This window comes from Scomber japonicus, chromosome 6, assembly GCF_027409825.1.
Source record: "Scomber japonicus isolate fScoJap1 chromosome 6, fScoJap1.pri, whole genome shotgun sequence".
In the NCBI taxonomy this organism is placed as follows: domain Eukaryota; kingdom Metazoa; phylum Chordata; class Actinopteri; order Scombriformes; family Scombridae; genus Scomber; species Scomber japonicus.
The window spans coordinates 40,135,691-40,160,660 of NC_070583.1; the positions used below are offsets into that span (position 1 = coordinate 40,135,691).

Sequence of the window (24,970 nt, forward strand, 5' to 3'; positions counted from 1 at the left end):
AGGAAGCAAGCATTACGTCATCAGCAGGATGAGACCTGAAGGAAGCAAGCATGACATCATCAGCAGGATGAGACCTGAAGGAAGCAAGCATTACGTCATCAGCAGGATGAGACCTGAAGGAAGCAAGCATGACATCATCAGCAGGATGAGACCTGACGGAAGCAAGCATTACGTCATCAGCAGGATGAGACCTGAAGGAAGCAAGCATTACGTCATCAGCAGGATGAGACCTGAAGGAAGCAAGCATGACATCATCAGCAGGATGAGACCTGAAGGAAGCAAGCATTACGTCATCAGCAGGATGAGACCTGACGGAAGCAAGCATGACGTCATTTAACCACTGTGTGTGTGTGGGTGTGTGTTAGTGTGTGTGTGTGTGTTAGTGTGTGTGTTAGTGTGTGTGTGTGTGTGTGTGTGTTAGTGTGTGTGTTAGTGTGTGTGTGTGTGTGTGTGTGTGTGTGTGTTAGTGTGTGTGTGGGTGTGTGTTAGTGTGTTAGTGTGTGTGTGTGTTAGTGTGTGTGTTAGTGTGTGTGTGTGTGTGTGTGTGTGTGTTAGTGGGTGTGTGGGTGTGTGTTAGTGTGTGTGTGTGTTAGTGTGTGTGTGGGTATTAGTGTGTGTGAGGGTGTGTGTTAGTGTGTGTGTGTGTGTGTGTGTGTGTGTGTTAGTGTGTGTTAGTGTGTGTGTGGGTGTGTGTTAGTGTGTTAGTGTGTGTGTGGGTGTGTGTTAGTGTGTTAGTGTGTGTGTGGGTGTGTGTTAGTGTGTGTTAGTGTGTGTTAGGGTGTGTGTTAGTGTGTTAGTGTGTGTGTGGGTGTGTTGGTCCTGGTCCAGCTTAACCCTGCTGGTCCTGGTCCAGCCTAACCCTGCTGGTCCTGGTCCAGCTTAACCCGAACCCATCCTGCGTGGTTACTGCTGGTCCTGGTCCAGCCTAACCCTGCTGGTCCTGGTCCAGCCTAACCCTGCTGGTCCTGGTTCCTGCTGGTCCTGGTCCAGCTTAACCCTGCTGGTCCTGGTCCAGCCTAACCCTGCTGGTCCTGGTCCAGCTTAACCCGAACCCATCCTGCGTGGTTCCTGCTGGTCCTGGTCTCGGCCTCCTGGTGGGCCCATCAGTGGACCACTACAGTTCCCCTACCAGCGCGGCATCGGGGGGGATGATGACGTCATGGAGAAGCCTGAGTACAACCAGTACTCCCATTAAACCAGCACTGCTCCCAGTACCCCCCCCCCCCCCCCCAGTCTACGGGGGGGTAGAAGGGTTAGGGTTCTTTCAGTCACTACTCACGCTCCATCCTTCCCTCACTGTGAACAAGACCCCGAGGTACTTGAACTCCTCCACTTGGGGCAGGATCTCATCCCCGACCCGGAGAGTGCACTCCTCCCTTTTCCGGCTGAGGACCATGGACTCGGATTTGGAGGTGCTGATTCTCATCCCGGCCGCTTCACACTCGGCGGTGAACCGATCCAGTGAGAGTTGGTGGTCACGGTCTGATGAAGCCAACAGGACCACATCATCTGCAAAAAGCAGTGACCCAATCCTGAGGTCTCCAAACCGGACCCCCTCCACACCCTGGCTGCTCCTAGAAATCCTGTCCATAAAGATTATGAACAGGATCGGTGACAAAGGGCAGCCCTGGCGGAGTCCAACTCTCACTGGAAACAAGTCCGACTTATTGCCGGCGATGTGGACCAAGCTCTGACACCGGTCATACAGGGGACGGACGGCCCGTATCAGGGGGTCCGATCCCCCGTACTCCCTGACAACCCCCCACAGGACTCCCCGAGGGACACGGTCGAATGCCTTCTCCAAGTCCACAAAACACATGTGGACTGGTTGGGCCCCATGCACCCTCAAGGATCCTGCAGAGGGTGTAGAGCTGGTCCACAGTTCCACGGCCCGGACGAAAACCACACTGCTCCTCCTGAATCCGAGATTCGACTATCCGACGGACCCTCCTCTCCAGCACCCCCGAATAGACCTTACCAGGGAGGCTGAGGAGTGTGATCCCCCTGTAGTTGGAACACACCCTCCGGTCCCCCTTCTTAAAAAGAGGGACCACCACCCCAGTCTGCCAATCCAGAGGCACTGCAACGATGTCCACGCGAAAGAACGAGATCGCGGCTGAAATGAGCTTCCTCCGTAGGCTGGCTGGGCCCTCCCTTAGAGATAGGGTGAGAAGCTCAGTTATCCGGAGGGAGCTCGGAGTAGACCCGCTGCTCCTCCGCGTTGAGAGGAGCCAGATGAGGAGGCTCGGGCATCTAGTCAGGATGCCTCCCGGACGCCTCCCTGGTGAGGCGTTCAGGGCCCGTCCCACCGGTAGGAGACCCCGGGGAAGACCAAGGACACGCTGGAGAGACTGTGTCTCTCGGCTGGCCTGGGAATGCCTCGGGATCCCCCGGGAAGAGCTGGACGAAGTGGCTGAGGAGAGGGAAGTCTGGGCTTCCTGCTTAGGCTGCTGCCCCCCCCGAGACCCGACCCGGGTTAGAGGACGGTAACGGTACCGGTACCGGTAACGGTTTTATCACTAATATTATTATTGTTGTTTATTTGTTATTGCTGCTTCTGTTGTTCCTGTAAACACTGTACATGTCTCATAGTTAGGGTTAGGTTACATTATGTATGTATATATATATATATATATATATATATATATATATATATATATACTGTGTATATATATATATATATGTCTGATCTTAAATAAAAAGCAAAAGTGTTAAATGTTTGTAGACGATTATATTATTATATTTAGTTATTATTTTATCTTTTATACTGAAATTCAGACCATCATTTTATTTATTTCGTCTTTAATGACATCGAAAGATCCAATATACTGTGATATACTTTAATATAATATATATATATATATATATATATATGTATATATATATGTATATATATATAAAATATTATATAATAATATATATGTATGTGTATGTGTGTACATATATATATATTATATATAATATATAATGTATGCATATATATATATATATATATATATATATATATATAATATATTATATATAATATATAATGTATGCATATATGGTGAGCAGCATTAGGAGCAGGAGCGCGCGTGCAGGCCGCCTATCTTACCCCAGCTGCTGGCGGTGCGACCGAGGAACTCTCCGGTCCTCCGGTTGTAGATGCAGTCCGTCCATGATTCCTCCTCCTTCTTCTCCTTCTTCTCCTCCTTCTCCTCCTTCTTCTCCTCCTTCTCCTCCTTCTTCTCCTCCTTCTGTTCTTCTTTCTTTTCCTCCGTTTTCTCTTCTTTCTGCTCAATTTTATTCTCTTTCACTCCCGTATTATTCTCCTCTGTCTGCTCGTGGTTCTCCTCCTGCTTCTGCTCCTGGTTCTCCTCCTGGTTCTGCTCCTGGTTCTCCTTCTGGTTCTCCTCCTGCGGGCTGGACATGCTGGCAGGTCGGGCGGACAGAGCCACAGAGCCGGCTAATCAACACTAACAGTCGTTAAAGCCCCTCACCCCATCCACACACACACACACACACACACACACACACACACACACATCACACACACAGTCACACATACACACACACACACACACACACACACACACAGTCACACAAACACACACACACACACAGTCACACACACACACAAGGATGCTGGAGAAGAATGCGCATGCGCAGTACAGACCCCTGGGGGTCCACCGTACTGTAATAAAAAATATGAAATGATCAAAAGTATGATTCTAATAATTAATATTTACATATTCCAATATCTCACAATAAAATACAAATCTATAAAATAAAATAAAATAAAATAAAATAAAATAAAATAAAATAAAATAAAATAAAATAAAGAATAAAAATGTTAAAATAAAAGTGACATTATGTAATCACACTGAGCTTCTCTCTGATTGGACAACAGCCAGCAACGTCATGATGATGTCACACACAAGGAGGGAGGAAGGCACGTGAGGAGAAAGAGGAGGAGGAGGAGAGAGAGGAGGAGAGACAGAGGAGAGAGAGAGGAGGAGAGGAGAGGAGGAGAGGAGAGGAGGAGGAGGAGGAGAGAGAGAGAGAGAGAGAGAGGAGGAGAGGAGGAGGAGGAGGAGAGAGAGGAGAGGAGGAGGAGAGGAGGAGGAGGAGGAGAGAGAGGAGAGGAGGAGGAGAGGAGGAGGAGGGAGGAGAGAGAGGAGGAGGAGAGAGAGGAGAGGAGGAGGGGAGGAGGAGAGGAGGAGGAGGAGGAGAGAGAGGAGAGGAGGAGGAGAGGAGGAGGAGAGGAGGAGGAGGAGGAGGAAGAGGAGAGGAGGAGGAGGAGAGAGAGGAGAGGAGGAGGAGAGGAGGAGGAGGGAGGAGAGAGAGGAGGAGGAGAGAGAGGAGAGGAGGAGAGGAGGAAGAGGAAAGAGAGGAAGAGAGAGAGGAGGAGAGAGAGGAGGAGGAGAGAGAGGAGAGGAGGAGGGGAGGAAGAGGAGAGAGAGGAGAGGAGGAGAGGAGGAAGAGGAGAGACAGGAGAGAGAGGAGGAGATAGAGGAGAGGAGGAGATAGAGGAGGAGAGAGAGGAGAGGAGGAGAGAGAGGTGGAAAGGGAGGAGGGAGAGAGAGGAGAGGAGGAGAGAGAGGTGGAAAGGGAGGAGGGAGAGAGAGGAGAGGAGGAGAGATAGGAGGAGGAGGAGAGGAGGAGAGAGAGGAGGAGGAGGAGAGAGAGAGAGGAGGAGAGAGGAGGAGGAGAGAGGAGGAGAGAGAGGAGAGGAGGAGAGAGAGGAGGAGAGAGAGGTGGAAAGGGAGGAGGGAGAGAGAGAGGAGGAGGAGAGATAGGAGGAGGAGGAGAGGAGGAGAGAGAGGAGGAGGAGGAGAGAGAGAGAGGAGTTCTCTTCCTCCCTGTTGTTCTCCTCTTCCTTGTTCTCCTCCTCCTTGTTGTTCTCCTCCTCCCTGTTGTTCTCCTCCTCCTCCTTGTTCTCCTCCTCCCTGTTGTTCAACTCCTCCTTGTTGTTCTCCTCCTCCTTGTTCTCCTCCTCCCTGTTGTTCTCCTCCTCCTCCTTGTTCTCCTCCTCCTTGTTCTCCTCCTCCCTGTTGTTCTCCTCCTCCTTGTTCTCCTCCTCCCTGTTGTTCTCCTCCTCCTTGTTGTTCTCCTCCTCCCTGTTGTTCTCCTCCTCCTCCTTGTTCTCCTCCTCCCTGTTGTTCAACTCCTCCTTGTTGTTCTCCTCCTCCTTGTTCTCCTCCTCCCTGTTGTTCTCCTCCTCCTCCTTGTTCTCCTCCTCCTTGTTCTCCTCCTCCCTGTTGTTCTCCTCCTCCTTGTTCTCCTCCTCCCTGTTGTTCAACTCCTCCTTGTTGTTCTCCTCCTCCCTGTTGTTCTCCTCCTCCTCCTTGTTCTCCTCCTCCCTGTTGTTCAACTCCTCCCTGTTGTTCTCCTCCTCCTCCTTGTTCAACTCCTCCCTGTTGTTCTCCTCCTCCTTGTTCTCCTCCTCCCTGTTGTTCAACTCCTCCCTGTTGTTCTTCTCAGGGTTAGGGGTCCGCACTAACCCCTAACCCCTAACCCTCAGACAGGGTCGGCCCTAACCCCTAACCCATTCCCTGTTGATGTATCCTAAATGCTTCGTTAAGGGTTCGGGTTAATACCCTAAATGCTTCGTTAAGGGTTCGGGTTAATACCCTAAATGCTTCGTTAAGGGTTGGGGTTAATACCCTAAATGCTTCGTTAAGGGTTCGGGTTAATACCCTAAATGCTTCGTTAAGGGTTCGGGTTAATACCCTAAATGCTTCGTTAAGGGTTGGGGTTAATACCCTAAATGCTTCGTTAAGGGTTCGGGTTAATACCCTAAATGCTTCGTTAAGGGTTCGGGTTAATACCCTAAATGCTTCGTTAAGGGTTCGGGTTAATACCCTAAATGCTTCGTTAAGGGTTCGGGTTAATACCCTAAATGCTTCGTTAAGGGTTCGGGTTAATACCCTAAATGCTTCGTTAAGGGTTCGGGTTAATACCCTAAATGCTTCGTTAAGGGTTGGGGTTAATACCCTAAATGCTTCGTTAAGGGTTCGGGTTAATACCCTAAATGCTTCGTTAAGGGTTCGGGTTAATACCCTAAATGCTTCGTTAAGGGTTCGGGTTAATACCCTAAATGCTTCGTTAAGGGTTCGGGTTAATACCCTAAATGCTTCGTTAAGGGTTCGGGTTAATACCCTAAATGCTTCGTTAAGGGTTCGGGTTAATACCCTAAATGCTTCGTTAAGGGTTGGGGTTAATACCCTAAATGCTTCGTTAAGGGTTCGGGTTAATACCCTAAATGCTTCGTTAAGGGTTCGGGTTAATACCCTAAATGCTTCGTTAAGGGTTGGGGTTAATACCCTAAATGCTTCGTTAAGGGTTCGGGTTAATACCCTAAATGCTTCGTTAAGGGTTCGGGTTAATACCCTAAATGCTTCGTTAAGGGTTCGGGTTAATACCCTAAATGCTTCGTTAAGGGTTCGGGTTAATACCCTAAATGCTTCGTTAAGGGTTCGGGTTAATACCCTAAATGCTTCGTTAAGGGTTCGGGTTAATACCCTAAATGCTTCGTTAAGGGTTCGGGTTAATACCCTAAATGCTTCGTTAAGGGTTCGGGTTAATATCCTAAATGCTTCGTTAAGGGTTCGGGTTAATACCCTAAATGCTTCGTTAAGGGTTCGGGTTAGGGTCTGTCACACCAGTCACATGATTTACACCCAAACTGCTTCCCACTATTATAATGAGCTTATTTATTAGACATCCTCCACAGATGGAGCGCCCCCTGCTGGACAACAACAGCACCTACATAACCAACCATCAGAGGGTTAGGGTTAGAGGAACACGGAGCTGCAGCAGCATCCATAGGGTCAACAGTAAAGGTCATCAATAGGTCATTCATCTTCATGTTGGATCTAACCTGAGAACCCTGACCCTAACCCTAACCTGAGAACCCTAACCCTAACCTGAGAACCCTAACCCTAACCTGAGAACCCTAACCCTAACCCTAACCTGAGAACCCTAACCCTGACCCTAACCCTAACCTGAGAACCCTAACACTATCACAGCTCCACTGACCCACTACTGAGGCACCAGTGGGTCAGCCGTGGCGAACCCTGTAGGACGTTATATTTAGTTATAGTTGTGATCCTGTGCTGATGGAGGTGAAAGCTGACGAAAAGCTCAGTGAAGAACAAACTGCTGAAGGAAGGCTGTGTTCAACATTCAGCTGAAATGTTTGGATTGTGATAAATATATATATATATGTATATATATGTGTGTGTATATATATATATACATTATTAAAAAGAGCTGAATGAAAGCCCTAACCCTAACCCTCCATGTTGTTTAATGAAAATGTTTATTTTGTGATGTCTTCTCTTTTGTGTGAATGTGTGAATAAAGGTTTCTGACAATAAAAAAAACCTTCTCTCTCTCTCAGCAGTGGGAGGAGTCGGCAGGCTGAGGATGCTGTCAGGTTGCCGTGGTTTCAGCCTCTCGGTTCTTGTGGCGATCGTCGCCGGGGATGCGTGTGTGTGAGAGCTGTGTATGTTTGTGTGAGCTGTGTGTGTGTGTGTGAGCTGTGTGTGTGTGTGTGTGAGCTGTATGTGTGAGCTGTGTGTGTGTGTGTGTGAGCTGTGTGTGTGTGTGTGAGCAGTATGTGTGTGTGTGAGCAGTGTGTGTGTGTGTGAGCAGTGTGTGTGTGTGTGTGTGTGAGCCAGCCAGGATTTTTGCCGCTCTGAGGAGATTTAACGAAAGGACGGAGAGAAGACAGCGAGACAGGAAAACAGGAAGACAGCAGGACAGGAAGGACGAGAGCAGAACGACAGCAGGAGGAAGGAGGCAGCGAGGATTAACGCTGCAGACGAGTCATCGTCTCCTCTGAGCCGCAGCTACATTCATCCATCTTTGATTCTGCACAGGAAGGGCTGAAGGAGACAGGAGGAGACAGGAGCAGATACAGAAGGAGACACAGAGGGAGACACAGAGGGAGACACAGAGGGAGACACAGAAGGAGACACAGAAGGAGGCACAGAAGGAGACACAGAAGGAGGCACAGAAGGAGACACTGAAGGAGGCACAGAAGGAGACACTGAAGGAGGCACAGAAGGAGGCACAGAAGGAGACACAGAAGGAGACTCAGAAGGAGGCACTGAAGGAGGCACCGAAGGAGACACTGAAGGACACACAGAAGGAGGCACAGAAGGAAACACTGAAGGAGGCACAGAAGGAGACACTGAAGGAGGCACAGAAGGAGGCACAGAAGGAGGCACAGAAGGAGACACAGAAGGAGGCACTGAAGGAGGCACCGAAGGAGACACTGAAGGAGACACAGAAGGAAGGATGGAGGGAGTGTGAGTCCTAGCAGTTCCTCGGGTAAGTGTGTATTTGTTGTCACTTCCTGTTTGTGTGTGTTCACTCTAACTTTACCTGACTCTTATTTTGAAAGGTCAATTTTGAACTCAGGAGTAGAAACTGTGGACGTACCTGTGACATCATCACCTGTACCTGTGACATCATCACCTGTACCTGTGACATCATCACTTCAAAGCTTCACAGACGTTTTAACAAGAAAAAAAAAATTGGTTGAAGATAAAAACTAAAAAAGCCAAATTATATTTAACCTGACCCCCGACCCACGGACTGAATGTAGAACGGGAATAAATGTTCTCATCATGTTCTCCATCATGTTCTCATCATGTTCTCCGTCATGTTCTCCGTCATGTTCTCATCATGTTCTCATCATGTTCTCCGTCATGTTCTCCGTCATGTTCTCATCATGTTCTCATCATGTTCTCCGTCATGTTCTCCGTCATGTTCTCCATCATGTTCTCATCATGTTCTCATCATGTTCTCCATCATGTTCTCATCATGTTCTCCATCATGTTCTCATCACGTTCTCCATCATGTTCTCATCACGTTCTCATCACGTTCTCATCACGTTCTCATCACGTTCTCATCACGTTCTCATCATGTTCTCCGTCATGTTCTCATCACGTTCTCCGTCATGTTCTCATCATGTTCTCATCATGTTCTCCGTCATGTTCTCCATCATGTTCTCATCATGTTCTCATCATGTTCTCCATCATGTTCTCATCATGTTCTCCATCATGTTCTCATCATGTTCTCCATCATGTTCTCATCACGTTCTCATCATGTTCTCATCACGTTCTCATCACGTTCTCATCATGTTCTCCGTCATGTTCTCATCACGTTCTCCGTCATGTTCTCATCACGTTCTCATCACGTTCTCATCATGTTCTCATCACGTTCTCATCATGTTCTCCGTCATGTTCTCATCACGTTCTCAACACGTTCTCATCATGTTCTCATCACGTTCTCATCACGTTCTCCGTCATGTTCTCATCACGTTCTCATCACGTTCTCATCATGTTCTCATCACGTTCTCATCATGTTCTCATCATGTTCTCATCACGTTCTCATCATGTTCTCCGTCATGTTCTCATCACGTTCTCAACACGTTCTCATCATGTTCTCATCACGTTCTCATCATGTTCTCCATCATGTTCTCATCATGTTCTCCATCATGTTCTCATCACGTTCTCCATTTCGTCAGGTTCTCACAGAACTGTTCCGCTCACAGTGGAGATCTGTCCGTGTGCTGATTGTTGAGCGGTTACTTTAACAACATGACTAGCATTATAACCCCTAACCTTTGACCTTTGACCTTTGACCTTTAACCTTTAACCTTAGTCCTAACCCTGTGTGGCGTGATGCGAGCTGTGTGGCGGTCCTCCAGCGAGCGCCGTCCTGATAGTCCACATCCCTAACCCTGACCCCCCTAACCCTAACCCCCCTAACCCTAACCCTGACCCCCCTAACCCTGACCCCCCTAACCCCCCTAACCCTAACCCTGACCCCCCCTAACCCTGACCCCCCTAACCCTAACCCCCCTAACCCTGACCCCCCTAACCCTAACCCTGACCCCCCTAACCCTGACCCCCCTAACCCTGACCCCCCTAACCCTAACCCTGAACCCAAACAAAGGAGTGTTTCAGCGGACTGAAGAAGCTTCTAAAAGCTGGGGGGGGGGGGGGGGGGGGTTCGGACCCTAACCCTAGGGGGGGGGGGAAGGACAGGTCTCTCGGCTAATGGCAGTTCGGACCCTAACCCTCAGCCTGGTTGGAAGAGCAAAGGGGAAGTGATGTCGGGTGTCTCTAAGCCAATGAGGGACAAGAATCCAAAGGAGTTACCTGAGTTTGGATTTGGGTTGATTTGTCCTTTTGGCTTGTGGGGGGGGTTAGGGTTAGGGTCCCGCTACAGGAACAACAGCGGGATTTTCACCTTAAAAGCTCCAAATGTTTTTCTTTAATCTGAACTTTACATTCAGCCATCTGGATGCTTTTATTTTGGTGGTTTGAAGAACTCATCATCACCTCCTCCCCCTCCCCCGTCTCTTGGACCAGCAGGCATGACATCATGCTCCTGTGAGAGATGCTGCTGTTGCTAGGTAACGGCTGGCTGTCTCCCTGTTCCATTTTTAGCTGGATGCTGGGAGAGGAGGTGGGGGAGGGGAGCAGAGATTATATCATCAGTGAGGTTGGGGAGGGGTTGGGGAGGGGGTGGGGGGGCTGTAGGGAAGAAAAGCCCAACAATCCACTCAGGATCAATACCGATCAATAACTGAAACCAATCACACATTAAATTGATCAAATCTGTAGATCAGAATATAAAATAATATAAAGCTTAGAAACACATTGATAGGAACACATTGACCTGATAGGAACATATTGATAGGAACATATTGATCTGATAGGAACATATTGATAGGAACACATTGATAGGAACATATTGATAGGAACATATTGATAGGAACACATTGATAGGAACACATTGATAGGAACATATTGATAGGAACATATTGATAGGAACACATTGATAGGAACATATTGATCTGATAGGAACATATTGATCTGATAGGAACACATTGATCTGATAGGAACATATTGATAGGAACACATTGATAGGAACATATTGATCTGATAGGAACACATTGATAGGAACATATTGATCTGATAGGAACACATTGATAGGAACACATTGATAGGAACATATTGATCTGATAGGAACATATTGATAGGAACATATTGATCTGATAGGAACACATTGATAGGAACATATTGATCTGATAGGAACACATTGATAGGAACATATTGATCTGATAGGAACATATTGATAGGAACACATTGATAGGAACATATTGATCTGATAGGAACACATTGATAGGAACATATTGATCTGATAGGAACACATTGATAGGAACACATTGATAGGAACATATTGATCTGATAGGAACACATTGATAGGAACATATTGATCTGATAGGAACACATTGATAGGAACACATTGATAGGAACATATTGATAGGAACATATTGATCTGATAGGAACATATTGATAGGAACACATTGATAGGAACATATTGATAGGAACACATTGATAGGAACATATTGATCTGATAGGAACACATTGATAGGAACATATTGATCTGATAGGAACATATTGATAGGAACATATTGATAGGAACATATTGATCTGATAGGAACATATTGATAGGAACATATTGATCTGATAGGAACACATTGATAGGAACACATTGATAGGAACATATTGATAGGAACATATTGATCTGATAGGAACACATTGATAGGAACATATTGATCTGATAGGAACACATTGATAGGAACATATTGATAGGAACATATTGATTGGAACACATTGATAGGAACATATTGATCTGATAGGAACACATTGATCTGATAGGAACACATTGATCTGATAGGAACACATTGATCTGATAGGAACATATTGATCTGATAGGAACACATTGATAGGAACACATTGATAGGAACACATTGATAGGAACACATTGATAGGAACATATTGATTGGAACACATTGATAGGAACATATTGATCTGATAGGAACATATTGATAGGAACACATTGATAGGAACATATTGATCTGATAGGAACATATTGATCTGATAGGAACACATTGATAGGAACACATTGATAGGAACATATTGATAGGAACACATTGATAGGAACATATTGATTGGAACACATTGATAGGAACATATTGATCTGATAGGAACATATTGATAGGAACACATTGATAGGAACACATTGATAGGAACATATTGATCTGATAACAGCAAATTGTCAGAGGTGGCAAAAGTCCTCACATCCTGTACTGATAGATAGAAGTACAGATACTTGAGTAGAAAAGACTTTAGACACCTAAAATAGAATAATTATCCTCTTTTGTTAAAAACCTGCACATAAAACAATCACTGGACACAGTCTAGTTTTACTGCAGAATATATATCGATATAAAATATATATAATATATATAATATATAATATAATATATATCGATATATAATATATATAATATATATAATAATATAATATATATAATATATATAATATAAATATTAGGGCTGTTGGCGTTAACGTTAATCGTGATGTGATTAAGGGCTCAACATCGGGGCGCTGCGACAGGACAGGCCAACCAATGTCAGTGGGTGTGGGCTTTGGTTTTTTGGGGGGGGGGGTTCTTTGGCTGGAGTCCCCCAGACCTGAGGATCGTGTTAATAGCTCCTCACTGTCACAGACTGCTGTTATAATCGACCCTCAGACTAAAACAGACCCTGGTTTCAAGTCTGTTCAAAAGGAAAAGGGACAAAAAGTTAAAACCAAATATTAACAGTTTCATTTTTATGAGAATAATATTTAATAGCGTTAGGGTTAGGGTTAGGGGGTCAGGGTTAGGGTTAGGGGGTTAGGGTTAGAGGGTTAGGGTTAGGGGTTAGGGGTTAGGGTTAGGGTTTTTAATCTGCATGTAACACTGACTCTGTGTCCTCCACGCAGGTCTTTGGGGAGTCATGACGTCTCAAGAGGAGGCATCTTCTTTCAGGAGGTTTTTCCAGTATGTGGAGGACAGCGGCCTTCGAACCTACGACGGTCTGGTGATCCAGAACGCGTCCGACATCGCCAGGGAGAGCGACCGCATCCGCAACCAGACCAACTGGACCTACCTGCAGGAGAAACACCAGAAGAAGAGACGGCAAGAAGAAGCCATCAAAAGGTAGAAACGTGTGAATGTCGTCATAGAAACGCTGTGAAGGTGAAACTGAACCAAGATTTAAAATATTACTTAAATATAACTTTATATTTCAACCACATTTGTACTCAGGTTTTTTATGGAGGATGAAGAATTACAAATAAATAAATAAAATATGGAAAAGAAAAGAAAAAGGGTCTCATGAACATTCCCATACATAAACTTTTATTTAGGTTATTTCTGTATTTCATGAGTTGGTCCTATATTAGCACGATAGCACGATTACTTAACTTCAGTAATCTTTAAGTATGACACGGAGAACAGAAGTTGTCCAACAGCCAACTGAGATCTTTATTGCAGATACTCAGCAAACAGTACAAACAGCCCCGAGGCCCCGAGGCCCCTACGGACTCTTTATACTATCGGTGGCGTGAGGGTGTCATACGTCATTGTGTGCGCACCAGGTCAGCCTGACCCGGCGGGTTCAGGCCACAGTTTATAGCTGGTATCACGAGATTAAAATATCAATGTATAAATTCATTATTCAAATATTAAATACTACTTTTATAATATAATATGTTATATAGTTATAGTTATATATGTTATATATATAAGATATGTTTCCAACACAACTTAAATAAAAACTTCTTAACTTTTAATAAAACTGCAAAACTTTGGTTTTGCTCCAGTTTCATTGAAAAATGTCGCTGACTGCAGCATTTTATATTAAATGAGGAATTCAGACCGGACAAACATCTACTGTAGAATAATGTCTGTATTTCGTACTGAGGAGTGACGTGTGTTTTATATCTGTTATGGATCGTACGCAGCGCTTCACAGCTGTGTTTATATCTGCTTACATTATACTATCACTCCTCACCGGACTCTCTCTCTCGCTCTCTCTTTCTCGGCTATTTCTCTTTTTGAATTAAGTTAGGAAAGCTTCATGTGTGCAGAGGTAACCCTAACCCTGACCAGCGCACACGTGACTTCACGCTGACAGGGTGAGGGTTACCTAACCTAACCCTAACCCTTCTGTTCCTCTGTGAATGGACCTGGGTTAGGGTTAGGGTTACCTAACCTAACCCTAACCCAACAGTGAGGCTATTTGTTTTATTTTATAAGCTCAGTTCAAAGACGATAGTGAAGATTCTTTCAATACGTTTTTAACACATTTGTTGAATCAAAGCTAAAACAGTCATGTAACCCAGGTCCATTCACAGAGGAACAGAAGGGTTAGAAGAGGCCAGGTAATGTATGTGACCCCATGGCCTCTGGACTGAACATATCTCCGGTAGTTGATCTGTAAACTCTGGTTCCCGCCTCAGCCTCAAGTAGGATGCAGCAAAGGTTGCTACCTGCTATTTACCACTACACACATATCTATCTATCTATCTATCTATCTATCTATCTATCTATCTATCTATCTATATATCTCTATATATGTATATATATAGATAGAAGGACAGATATCTCTCTCCAGTTGAAACATCACTGAACACATTTATAGAAAATAATATTTTTCTTTCTTCATGAGATAAAATGGATTCAAACATTGTGAGCAGCAGGTTTTATTAATGTTGTAGAAACAAACAGGAAGTAAGTGTTGACACTAATACAGGTATATATATGTATTACAAAACTCATCATCGATATTCTTCCTCCCGTATCATCCAATCAAAGACTTTCTGTTGTGATTTGTTGACGATTGAACGAACGTGACTATTTATTTGTCTGTCCAGGATTGGTGAAGATGTTGCCAGGGCAACAGACGGGGCGTACTCCGGGAAACATTTCAGGATGGGATTCATGACGATGCCGGCCCCGCAGGACCGGATCCCTCCGCCCAGCCAAGGCTTCACTGTCCGCTCGCAGTCCCTCCACTCGGTGGGCAGCGGAGACGACGACACCAATCCCAACCGGAAACACCCGCCACCCAAACCCAAAAGAGACCCCAACACCAAGCTGAGCAGCAGCTCCGAGACGGTCAACGGGGGCTCGGCGGTCCCCAACAGATCCAACGAGATGTCAGAACAGGCTGAAGGTGAGTAAAACCACTGTCCTCATATGTGTCTTCTACAGAGTCAGAGGACATGTTGTCTCTGAGGACAGACATGTTGTCTCCATGGACAGACATGTTGTCTCTGAGGACAGACATGTTGTCTCCTTGGACAGACATGTTGTCTCTGAGGATAGACATGTTGTCTCCATGGACAGACATGTTGTCTCTGAGGATAGACATGTTGTCTCCATGGACAGACATGTTGTCTCTGAGGACAGACATGTTGTCTCTGAGGATAGACATGTTGTCTCCATGGACAGACATGTTGTCTCTGAGGATAGACATGTTGTCTCTGTGGACAGACATGTTGTCTCTGAGGACAGACATGTTGTCTCCATGGTCAGACATGTTGTCTCTGAGGACAGACATGTTGTCTCCGTGGATAGACATGTTGTCTCTGAGGACAGACATGTTGTCTATGTGGACAGACATGTTGTCTCCATGGACAGACATGTTGTCTCCGTGGATAGACATGTTGTCTCTGAGGATAGACATGTTGTCTCTGAGGACAGACATGTTGTCTCTGAAGACAGACATGTTGTGTCTGTGGACAGACATGTTGTGTCTGAGGACAGACATGTTGTCTCCATGGACAGACATGTTGTCTCTGAGGATAGACATGTTGTCTCTGAGGACAGACATGTTGTCTCTGTGGACAGACATGTTGTGTCTGAGGACAGACATGTTATCTCTGAGGATAGACATGTTGTCTCCATGGACAGACATGTTATCTCCGTGGACAGACATGTTGTCTCCGAGGACAGACATGTTGTCTCTGAGGACAGACATGTTGTCTCTGAGGATAGACATGTTATCTCTGTGGATAGACATGTTGTCTCTGAGGACAGACATGTTGTGTCTGAGGACAGACATGTTGTCTCTGAGGATAGACATGTTGTCTATGTGGACAGACATGTTGTCTCCATGGACAGACATGTTGTCTCTATGGATAGACATGTTGTCTCTGAGGATAGACATGTTGTCTCTGAGGACATACATGTTGTCTCCATGGACAGACATGTTATCTCTGTGGACAGACATGTTATCTCTGAGGACAGACATGTTGTCTCTGAGGACAGACATGTTATCTCCGTGGACAGACATGTTGTCTCCATGGACAGACATGTTGTCTCTGAGGATAGACATGTTGTCTCTGAGGATAGACATGTTGTCTCCATGGACAGACATGTTGTCTCTGAGGACAGACATGTTGTCTCCATGGACAGACATGTTGTCTCTATGGACAGACATGTTGTCTCTGAGGACAGACATGTTGTCTCTGAGGACAGACATGTTGTCTCCATGGACAGACATGTTGTCTCTGAGGACAGACATGTTGTCTCTGAGGACAGACATGTTGTCTCTGAGGACAGACATGTTGTCTCCATGGACAGACATGTTGTCTCTGAGGATAGACATGTTGTCTCCATGGTCAGACATGTTGTCTCTGAGGACAGACATGTTATCTCTGTGGACAGACATGTTGTCTCTGAGGACAGACATGTTATCTCTGTGGACAGACATGTTGTCTCCATGGTCAGACATGTTGTCTCCATGGTCAGACATGTTGTCTCTGAGGACAGACATGTTATCTCTGTGGACAGACATGTTGTCTCCATGGTCAGACATGTTGTCTCTGAGGACAGACATGTTATCTCTGTGGACAGACATGTTGTCTCTGAGGATAGACATGTTGTCTCCATGGTCAGACATGTTGTCTCTGTGGACAGACATGTTGTCTCTGAGGACAGACATGTTATCTCTGTGGACAGACATGTTGTCTCCATGGTCAGACATGTTGTCTCCATGGTCAGACATGTTGTCTCTGAGGACAGACATGTTATCTCTGTGGACAGACATGTTATCTCTGTGGACAGACATGTTGTCTCTGAGGACAGACATGTTGTCTCTGAGGACAGACATGTTATCTCTGTGGACAGACATGTTGTCTCCATGGTCAGACATGTTGTCTCTGAGGACAGACATGTTATCTCTGTGGACAGACATGTTGTCTCTGAGGACAGACATGTTGTCTCTGTGGACAGACATGTACTCTCTGAGGACAGGTTGTGGAAAGGTTTAGGTTTTAACTTAGTCTGTCTGTCCTCAGCTCGATGTCCATACTCAGAGGACTCTAGGAAGATGCCCCCCCCAAAACCCAAAAGGAACCCGAACACGCAGCTCAGCACCTCCTTCGATGAGTCTTACATTCGTAACCACAGCAACAGGAAATCTTCCTCACGACGAGACAAAGCGTCTTCCCAAAGCCAGAGTCCCGCGTCCAGAGACACGGACGACGAGGAGCCGGTCTACATCGAGATGGTGGGACACGTCCTGCAGGAGCTGAAGGGTCCGGACTCCGGGGGGGCCGAACTGAACGAGGCGGTCTACGAGGAGATGAAGTTCCCGGTTCTGGAAGACTTCCTGCAGGACGGCGTCATGGACCCTGAGTCCTGCGACATTCCGCCCCCCTTTCCCAACCTCCTGACCCCCCGCCCCCCACTGCTCGTCTTCCCCCCCGCCCCCGTCCAGTGTTCCCCCCACTCACCTGAGTCCCCGCTGACCCCTCTGGACGTCACCCGCTTACCAGCGCTGGAGAACACTCCCTACAGCAAAGCAGGGGGGGGCGAACCCCAGCAGAGTTCTGCGTCCCACCGCAGAGAGCGGGACCTGCCCCCCACCCACACCATTACATCATCCGGCCGCTCCTCGGCCCCGCCCCTCGCCTCCTCTCTCTACAAGTCGTCTGGCTCCGCCCACAGCGGGCACGGGTATCCTCGCAGCCAATCGGCGTGCCCGTCTCCGGTGAGCATGGGTCGCTGTCTGACCCCCCTGAGCCTGAAGAGACCGCCCCCCTACGACACTCTGATGCCCCGCCCCCCCTCCCACCGGGCCCAGGAGGGAGGGGCTAAGCTCAGTAACTCCGCCTCCACCCACGGCTCCATGCAGAACGTGTCGATGAGGTCACAGACGCCAACGAGCCCATTGGACGATCACAACAACCTGTTCACCTCCGGGCGAATCAGGAAAGGCTCCGGAGGCCGGAGGAGTGAAGGTGAGGAAGTACTCAGTATCACAGTACTGCATTAAGTACTGCGTCAGTACTGCATTAAGTACTGCGTCAGTACTGCATTATACTGCATCAGTACTTAATGCAGTACTGACGCAGTACTACGTTATACTGCATCAGTACTGCATTATACTGCATCAGTACTGCATTAAGTACTGCGTCAGTACTGCATTAAGTACTGACGCAGTACTACATTAAGTACTGACGCAGTACTACCTTATACTGCATCAGTACTGCATTAAGTACTGCGTCAGTACTACGTTATACTGCATCAGTACTGCATTAAGTACTGCGTCAGTACTACATTATACTACATCAGTACTACATTAAGTACTGCATCACTACTACATCATACTGTGTCAGTACTACATTATACTACATCACTACTACATTATACTGCATCACTACTGCATTATACTGCATCAGTACTACATTATACTACAACAGTACTGTATTATACTGCATCAGTACTACATTATACTGCATCACTACTGCATTATACTGCATCAGTACTGCATTATACTGCATCAGTACTACATTATACTGCATCACTACTGCATTATACTGCATCACTACTGCATTATACTGCATCAGTACTACATTATACTACAACAGTACTGCATTATACTGCATCAGTACTGCATTATACTGCATCACTACTGCATTATACTGCATCACTACTGCATTATACTGCATCACTACTACATTATACTGCATCACTACTGCATTATACTGCATCACTACTGCATTATACTGCATCACTACTGCATTATACTGCATCACTACTGCATTATACTGCATCAGTACTACATTATACTGCATCAGTACTACATTATACTGCATCACTACTGCATTATACTGCATCAGTACTACATTATACTGCATCAGTACTACATTATACTGCATCACTACTGCATTATACTGCATCACTACTGCATTATACTGCATCAGTACTACATTATACTGCATCACTACTGCATTATACTACAACAGTACTGCATTATACTTCATCAGTACTACATTATACTGCATCACTACTGCATTATACTGCATCACTACTGCATTATACTGCATCACTACTACATTATACTGCATCACTACTGCATTATACTGCATCACTACTGCATTATACTGCACCACTACTGCATTATACTGCATCACTACTGCATTATACTGCATCAGTACTACATTATACTGCATCAGTACTACATTATACTGCATCAGTACTACATTATACTGCATCAGTACTACATTATACTGCATCAGTACTACATTATACTGCATCACTACTACATTATACTGCATCACTACTGCATTATACTGCATCACTACTGCATTATACTGCATCGGTACTTTCCTCTGTCACTGCGGGGTCTCAGGTGAGACGCCTTTGAGTTCCAGATGAGGCCAGAAAAGTATTTCTGCAGATATTAAAGTAAAAACTAAAAATCAGTGCGTAGCGACACAGCAGGTATCCCCCTTCATCTTACTGCCTCGTTACTCGTAACGCTGTTGTTCTCTTGTGTCTCTGCAGGGGACTCCAGGTCTCTGCCCAGACACGACAGTAAGGACAGAGACAGAGACGGACAATCAAGTCCCGTTTCTAGCAGGATGGGGAGGTCGTCGGTTAGCCCGACCATGATGCTGGCTGGAGGAGGAGGAGGAGGTGAGTCTGAAACACGTCTAACCCTAACCCTAACCCAGTAAGGACAGTAACAGGTGAACAACTTGAAGCATCTCTGTGTGTTGATTGTTGTAAAAAACATTTTATCCTCAGAATCAAAGTCTGTGTGTAAACTTGGCCGCTCGGCATCGACGTCAGGAGTTCCTTCACCGGGTGGAACGCCACAGCGTCAGCCGCACGAGCCGCACCATCCTGTCCTCAGCCAGGTACCACACCTGTGAAACACCCGTCTGTCTACTGTCTGTCTGTCATTTACATCCAAAGTGTTTTATGTTTTATTGTAAATAGAGACTTCAGTGAACAGAACCAAAAACACTACAGGCGGCCAGATGTCTCGATCTGAACTGTAATCAAAAGGACATTTTTGTAATTTCAGTTTTGTATAAAGTGCTTGATGTAAACTTTTGTGATTTCTCTCCCTGTAAACTCTTAACACTGACAGACACTAACACGGATCCTGTATATTTAACAAATTAATACTTGAATACTAAATGTAATACTAACCTACTTTTATCACTGACACAAGCATGAAACTAACAAGACTACATTAACATCAAAAGGTCCTATATGTAATAATTGTGAAATAACTTTTTCATTTCTAATGAATGAACTGGTTGTAACATAACTTAAAAAAGGAGACCTTCTCCGACTGTCTCAGTTACTGTAACAACCAGCGGACCGATTTCTATGTGACTTAGGGTTAGGGTTAGGGTCATGATGTTTTCATGCCTCTCAAATCATATCTACCAGGATAAACAGAGAGCAGCTATTAGCCCTGCAGCTAATGAGACAGCTAGCTGCCTTCATCAATTATGTCCTCACCGAAGGACCAGAAAACAATCTCCAGAATGATAGCAGGACATAGCTTATACCTTCTAGTTGTTTCTATTGGCAGTCCATAGATGGTAATAAGCAGTGTGTTGCTCCCCAATCACTGAGCCTTCCAGTCTTTAAAGAACATGGTTGGTAAACAGTTGTCAGCTTGCAGGTTGGGTCAGGTTCAGGTGGATGATTACATTTTTTTTTGGTTGAGCGATGTGGGTCTCACCAGCCAGCATGTGTGTGCATGTAAGGGCGGGGGTGGGGGGGTGGGGGGGTTATTACCTCACTTAACAGCCAGTGTTGTCACAGTGAGTAGGAGCTTCCAGAAGTTACACATAGAACCTTTAAACTAACATTAATCTTATGTGAAACTAACATTAAAACAATTTCTAAAGTGATTCACACTTTATAACAAATGAAATAAAACTATAATCTTACCAAACCCTCAGGCTGTGTCTGAAATCACTCCTTTATTCACTCCTTTATTTCTCCTTTCTTTAATAGTCAGCAGTCAAGTCAATTTTCTTTATGTAGCACCAAGTCACACCACAAGTTATTTCACACACTTTTCTCATGGAGCAGGTCTAGACTGTACTTTTTAATTTACAGAGACCCAACATCTCTCCATGAGTTAAACTTGGTGACAGATGAGGCAGGAAAAAATCCCCTTTAACAGAACTGGGCTCTATAGTATAGTATAGTATAATAATAATAGCAGTAGGCATGGGTGTCAAGCAGGACCACAGGGGTCACCACAGCCACAGTCTATGACTGGGGTGCCCAACAGGAAATTTTTTTTTATTTCATCTGTATTTATTTAGGAGTATTTTCACTGACTCTCATTTTCAGGAAAGCCCTGATCACATTCACACAGTTACACATTCATACCTGGAAGCTGCCTAGTACAACCTCAGTCTAATATGGGCAGCTCCATGCGGGTTAAGGGCCTTGCTCTTAGTAGAGCTGCTTCACTGTCCCCACCCACATTTATCCTGCTGGTCTGGGAGATTTAAGTGGCGACCCCCCAGTCACAAGTTTGCTTCTCTAACCTTTAGGCCTTTACTAGCAAAGAGAGAAAAAAGCCCTTTGATGCAATAAGAGGTCAAGGTGCAGCTACTTGTTTTTCTAGAGGTGCATAGTATAATGAGGCTGAATAACACTTCTTTACTCAGAAATAAAGGCCTCTCAGATCCAGCTGCTTAGCCTTCAGTGAGGTTTTCAAACAGAGACACGGCAGGTGATCACTGAGTGACAGGTGCAGATATGTTGATGAACTTTGCTCCATCTCCAGATGCCGTGGCTCTGCGGAGACACCACCATGATGGAGATGATCGAGAAGAAAAGAGTTCTGTGTCGGGAGATCAAAGCTCGCCAGCGTCCTGAGAAGAACCTCTGTAAACAGGACAGCATGCCCATCCTGCCCAGCTGGAAGAGGAAGCAGCCACCACCATATTCAGCCCCACCCAGCACTGCTGCCGGGCAATCAACCACGGTGTTCTGGGACACCGCTATCTGAAAAACATGATGCAGTCAACAGGCCACGCACGCCACACTGACAGCTTGTTCATGATTTTAAAAATAGGTTTTTCTCTGCCAGTTCTCTCTGCTGTCATTGGACAATATTACAGCTTTCAATCAAATACAGAGTGAATAAAGTTGAATTAAAGTCCCCCTCATTAATGCTGAGGGCAGTTAGCATTCACAGACAAGAGAAAAAAAGCCATTAAATTAATAAATTAACTGTTACTAAACAGCAAATAGTGAAGACCTCTTTAGATGTGGGTGTCATGTGATGCATTATAATTTATATTATATATTATATTTATCTATAAAGGAATTGACCCAAAGTGGGTCCGGACCCAGAGGTTGAGATACCTTGTCACAAAATCAGAGCAAATCAGCAGAGAGATGGACAGTTTAATTTTCAGGCTGTCACAATGCAGAAAAATATTATTACAATCCTGCAGGTGTGCTCCTACCATCCAATCAGAGCGCAGGGTGGCGTGGCCGTACAGGTGTAGCAGATCCCAGAGCTTTCTGTCGTCTTTCTACTCAGATTTTTCTATCTGACAGTCGTGTAGCAGACGCTGTGAAAAGAGGAAAAAATGATTATAAATTCATTGGTGTGAAACAAATGGACCTAAATCACAAGGTCAACATGTTTTATATTTGAAAATAATCTGTGATGCTTGTCTGTGTGTGCAAGAAACAGTCAGTGTTTTTTATGTTCTTCAGAGAACTGAAGTAGATCTTTTCTTATTATGATGACAAAGCACTATTTTAAAACTAGTAGATTTTGGCTTTGGTTGGTTTCATCCATTGTCCTGTAGACACAGAGACAGGTGAACAGCTGTGTTTCACTCACCTGAACACAGCTTTGACAGTTTGAAACAATGTCAGAGGAACAAAAAGATCTTTACTTATCACCATATTGACGACTCAGTCCTAAAACAACATTAAAAAAGGAAATAACTTAATTTTTCCAAACAAATGAACTTGTTTGAAGAATGTTTGAAACCACATCAACATCATGAAAACTTGAAGAACAACAACCTTCAAACACAAAGTGTCGTGTGATGGTGAGTTCCAGTTTTGGAGCAGTGGATGAAAACCACCATGAATGCCAGGTTTAGGTGGCAGAGGGGATGAGCTGATTGATTGAAGTCGTTACTATAATATTAAATGAAAGGAATATGAGATTGAAACAAAGCATTGTGGGATATGATTAAATGTCAATTAGCCTAAACACATATTAGCATACACACACATTCAGTTTATAAGGAGCTGAAGCTGGTTTCAGTCTGCAGTTACAAACTAAGTGCACTTGTTCAGTTTCTGTCTGATCTTATTAATATATATATATATATATATATATATATACATATACATATATATACATAGATCTTATTAAACTCCGCCAACAGTCATGAAGCACAACTATCGATCTGACTGTGAGGGGATGTCTTCATCAACACCTGAAACAGTCACATGGTTCAAAGCTACAGTGAAGACTGTTAATATGGATTTATGATCTACAGCCCAGAGCTGGAGAGGAGTCAATCATCATTATCATCATCATTTCTTTTTGTATTCATTATGCCACCAAGAGATCTTAAGAAGTGTAATCTGATCATTGTGAGCAGATTGACAGATTACAGAGCAGAGAAAACAGTAGATAACGGATCAATACATATATTTATAGATCTGTGATTGATCTGGTAAAGCAGCTGTGGAGCTGAGTTTGTGTGTGTTTGATAACCATGTGACATCTCTGGAAATACACTGATCCTGTGATAATCACATCATTTGGCTGATTGGAGATGAAGCAGCTGATTGGATCTGACTCAGTTTGACTGAAAAGAGTCTGAATGAAGATTTAAGATGTGTTGATGAACTTTTATCAGACAACAGTAACCAAATATTACATACATACAAAATATAAAGTCATAATTTCATTGTTATGAGCTGAAAAAGGAAACAAGTGTGACATGTAGATTTTCCTCTGAACAGGGTTAGGGTTAAAGTCTGACAGTTTGAACATGTGACAGATTAAGGATACGTCTATTTGTATTTTGACAATTGCTTAACTTTAATTGTTTGCACATAAAGATTTTTATATATTTAAAGATTTGATATCTACACAAAGACATTCGCACACATATCACTAACATTTACCTGCTTATACTAAAGTATACATGAATTTAAAGTATATAGACATTCGTGCGGGTGGAAGAAGGATAAATGCTTAAAGCCCAAAAAGTCAACACAAGATAAAGAGAATTACTTAAATTAATTAAAGAGAATTAATTAAAGGATTAATTACATAAAATTAGAATTTCTTCATGTTTTGCGACGAGATGTGAATGAGTTTGACAAGTCAGTCGATTCGTGGTCTGCCTGCTGCAGCGGTTTTATTTCTATGTAAAATAATTGAATAATATTGGACATTACAGAATAAAAGCTGTCATGATGATTACAGGTCACAGGGAGGGAATGACCCTAACCTGCTGGTTGTGTAAATATCTTGTATCTGTGGACTTGTGTGTGTTTGCACTGTGAGACAGACGAGTGACGTCTTGTCTTTATTGCACTGAAAGTCTTTGAGTCTTAATTTTTATTGAATCAGGGGAGAAAAATAAGTGTGGTTGTTGTGATGCTGTTTTCATCTTCATGGGACATGGCGAGAGAAATAAATCTGTTTTTCATGAAATTTGCAGAACTTAATCATTAACTCTGATGTATAACAGTGATTCTTCAAACAGTGAAATCATGAACAAAGGGTTAGGGTTAGGGTAAAGGTTA

The 24,970-nt window shown here is 44.5% G+C and overlaps 3 protein-coding genes across 3 annotated transcripts in view; 2 read left to right on the forward strand and 1 right to left on the reverse strand.

Annotated features, from left to right (window-relative positions):
* The window catches only part of LOC128360089 (sodium/potassium-transporting ATPase subunit beta-3-like), a 9,794-nt gene extending 6,384 nt beyond the window's left edge, over window positions 1-3,410 (reverse strand). The window contains exon 1 of the mRNA XM_053320401.1: window positions 3,095-3,410. Within this exon, the coding sequence (XP_053176376.1) occupies window positions 3,095-3,410 (316 nt within the window). The remainder of the gene's footprint in view (window positions 1-3,094) is intronic.
* A 211-nt stretch (window positions 3,411-3,621) lies between these two features.
* LOC128360090 (uncharacterized) lies at window positions 3,622-8,308 on the forward strand. Its single transcript, XM_053320402.1, has 2 exons — window positions 3,622-3,670; window positions 7,866-8,308. The coding sequence occupies exons 1-2, from the start codon at window positions 3,622-3,624 to the stop codon at window positions 8,306-8,308; spliced, it is 492 nt and encodes a 163-aa protein (XP_053176377.1).
* A 4,543-nt stretch (window positions 8,309-12,851) lies between these two features.
* Window positions 12,852-22,184, forward strand: nyap2a (neuronal tyrosine-phosphorylated phosphoinositide-3-kinase adaptor 2a). The gene is made up of 6 exons (XM_053321150.1): window positions 12,852-13,054; window positions 14,773-15,074; window positions 17,188-18,147; window positions 19,697-19,843; window positions 19,940-20,052; window positions 21,960-22,184. Exons 1-6 carry the CDS (start codon window positions 12,852-12,854, stop codon window positions 22,182-22,184), a joined length of 1,950 nt encoding a protein of 649 aa, XP_053177125.1.
* Window positions 22,185-24,970: the final 2,786 nt, after the last annotated feature.

Coding starts and splice junctions, on each gene's coding strand:
- LOC128360090 (XM_053320402.1), top strand. CDS start 3,622: ATGCTGGAGAAGAATGCGCATGCGCAGTACAGACCCCTGGGGGTCCAC. Junction 3,671..7,865: donor CAGACCCCTGGGGGTCCACC/GTACTGTAATAA, acceptor GATTCTGCACAG/GAAGGGCTGAAGGAGACAGG.
- nyap2a (XM_053321150.1), top strand. CDS start 12,852: ATGACGTCTCAAGAGGAGGCATCTTCTTTCAGGAGGTTTTTCCAGTAT. Junction 15,075..17,187: donor GATGTCAGAACAGGCTGAAG/GTGAGTAAAACC, acceptor GTTTTAACTTAG/TCTGTCTGTCCTCAGCTCGA. Junction 20,053..21,959: donor ACCATCCTGTCCTCAGCCAG/GTACCACACCTG, acceptor CTCCATCTCCAG/ATGCCGTGGCTCTGCGGAGA.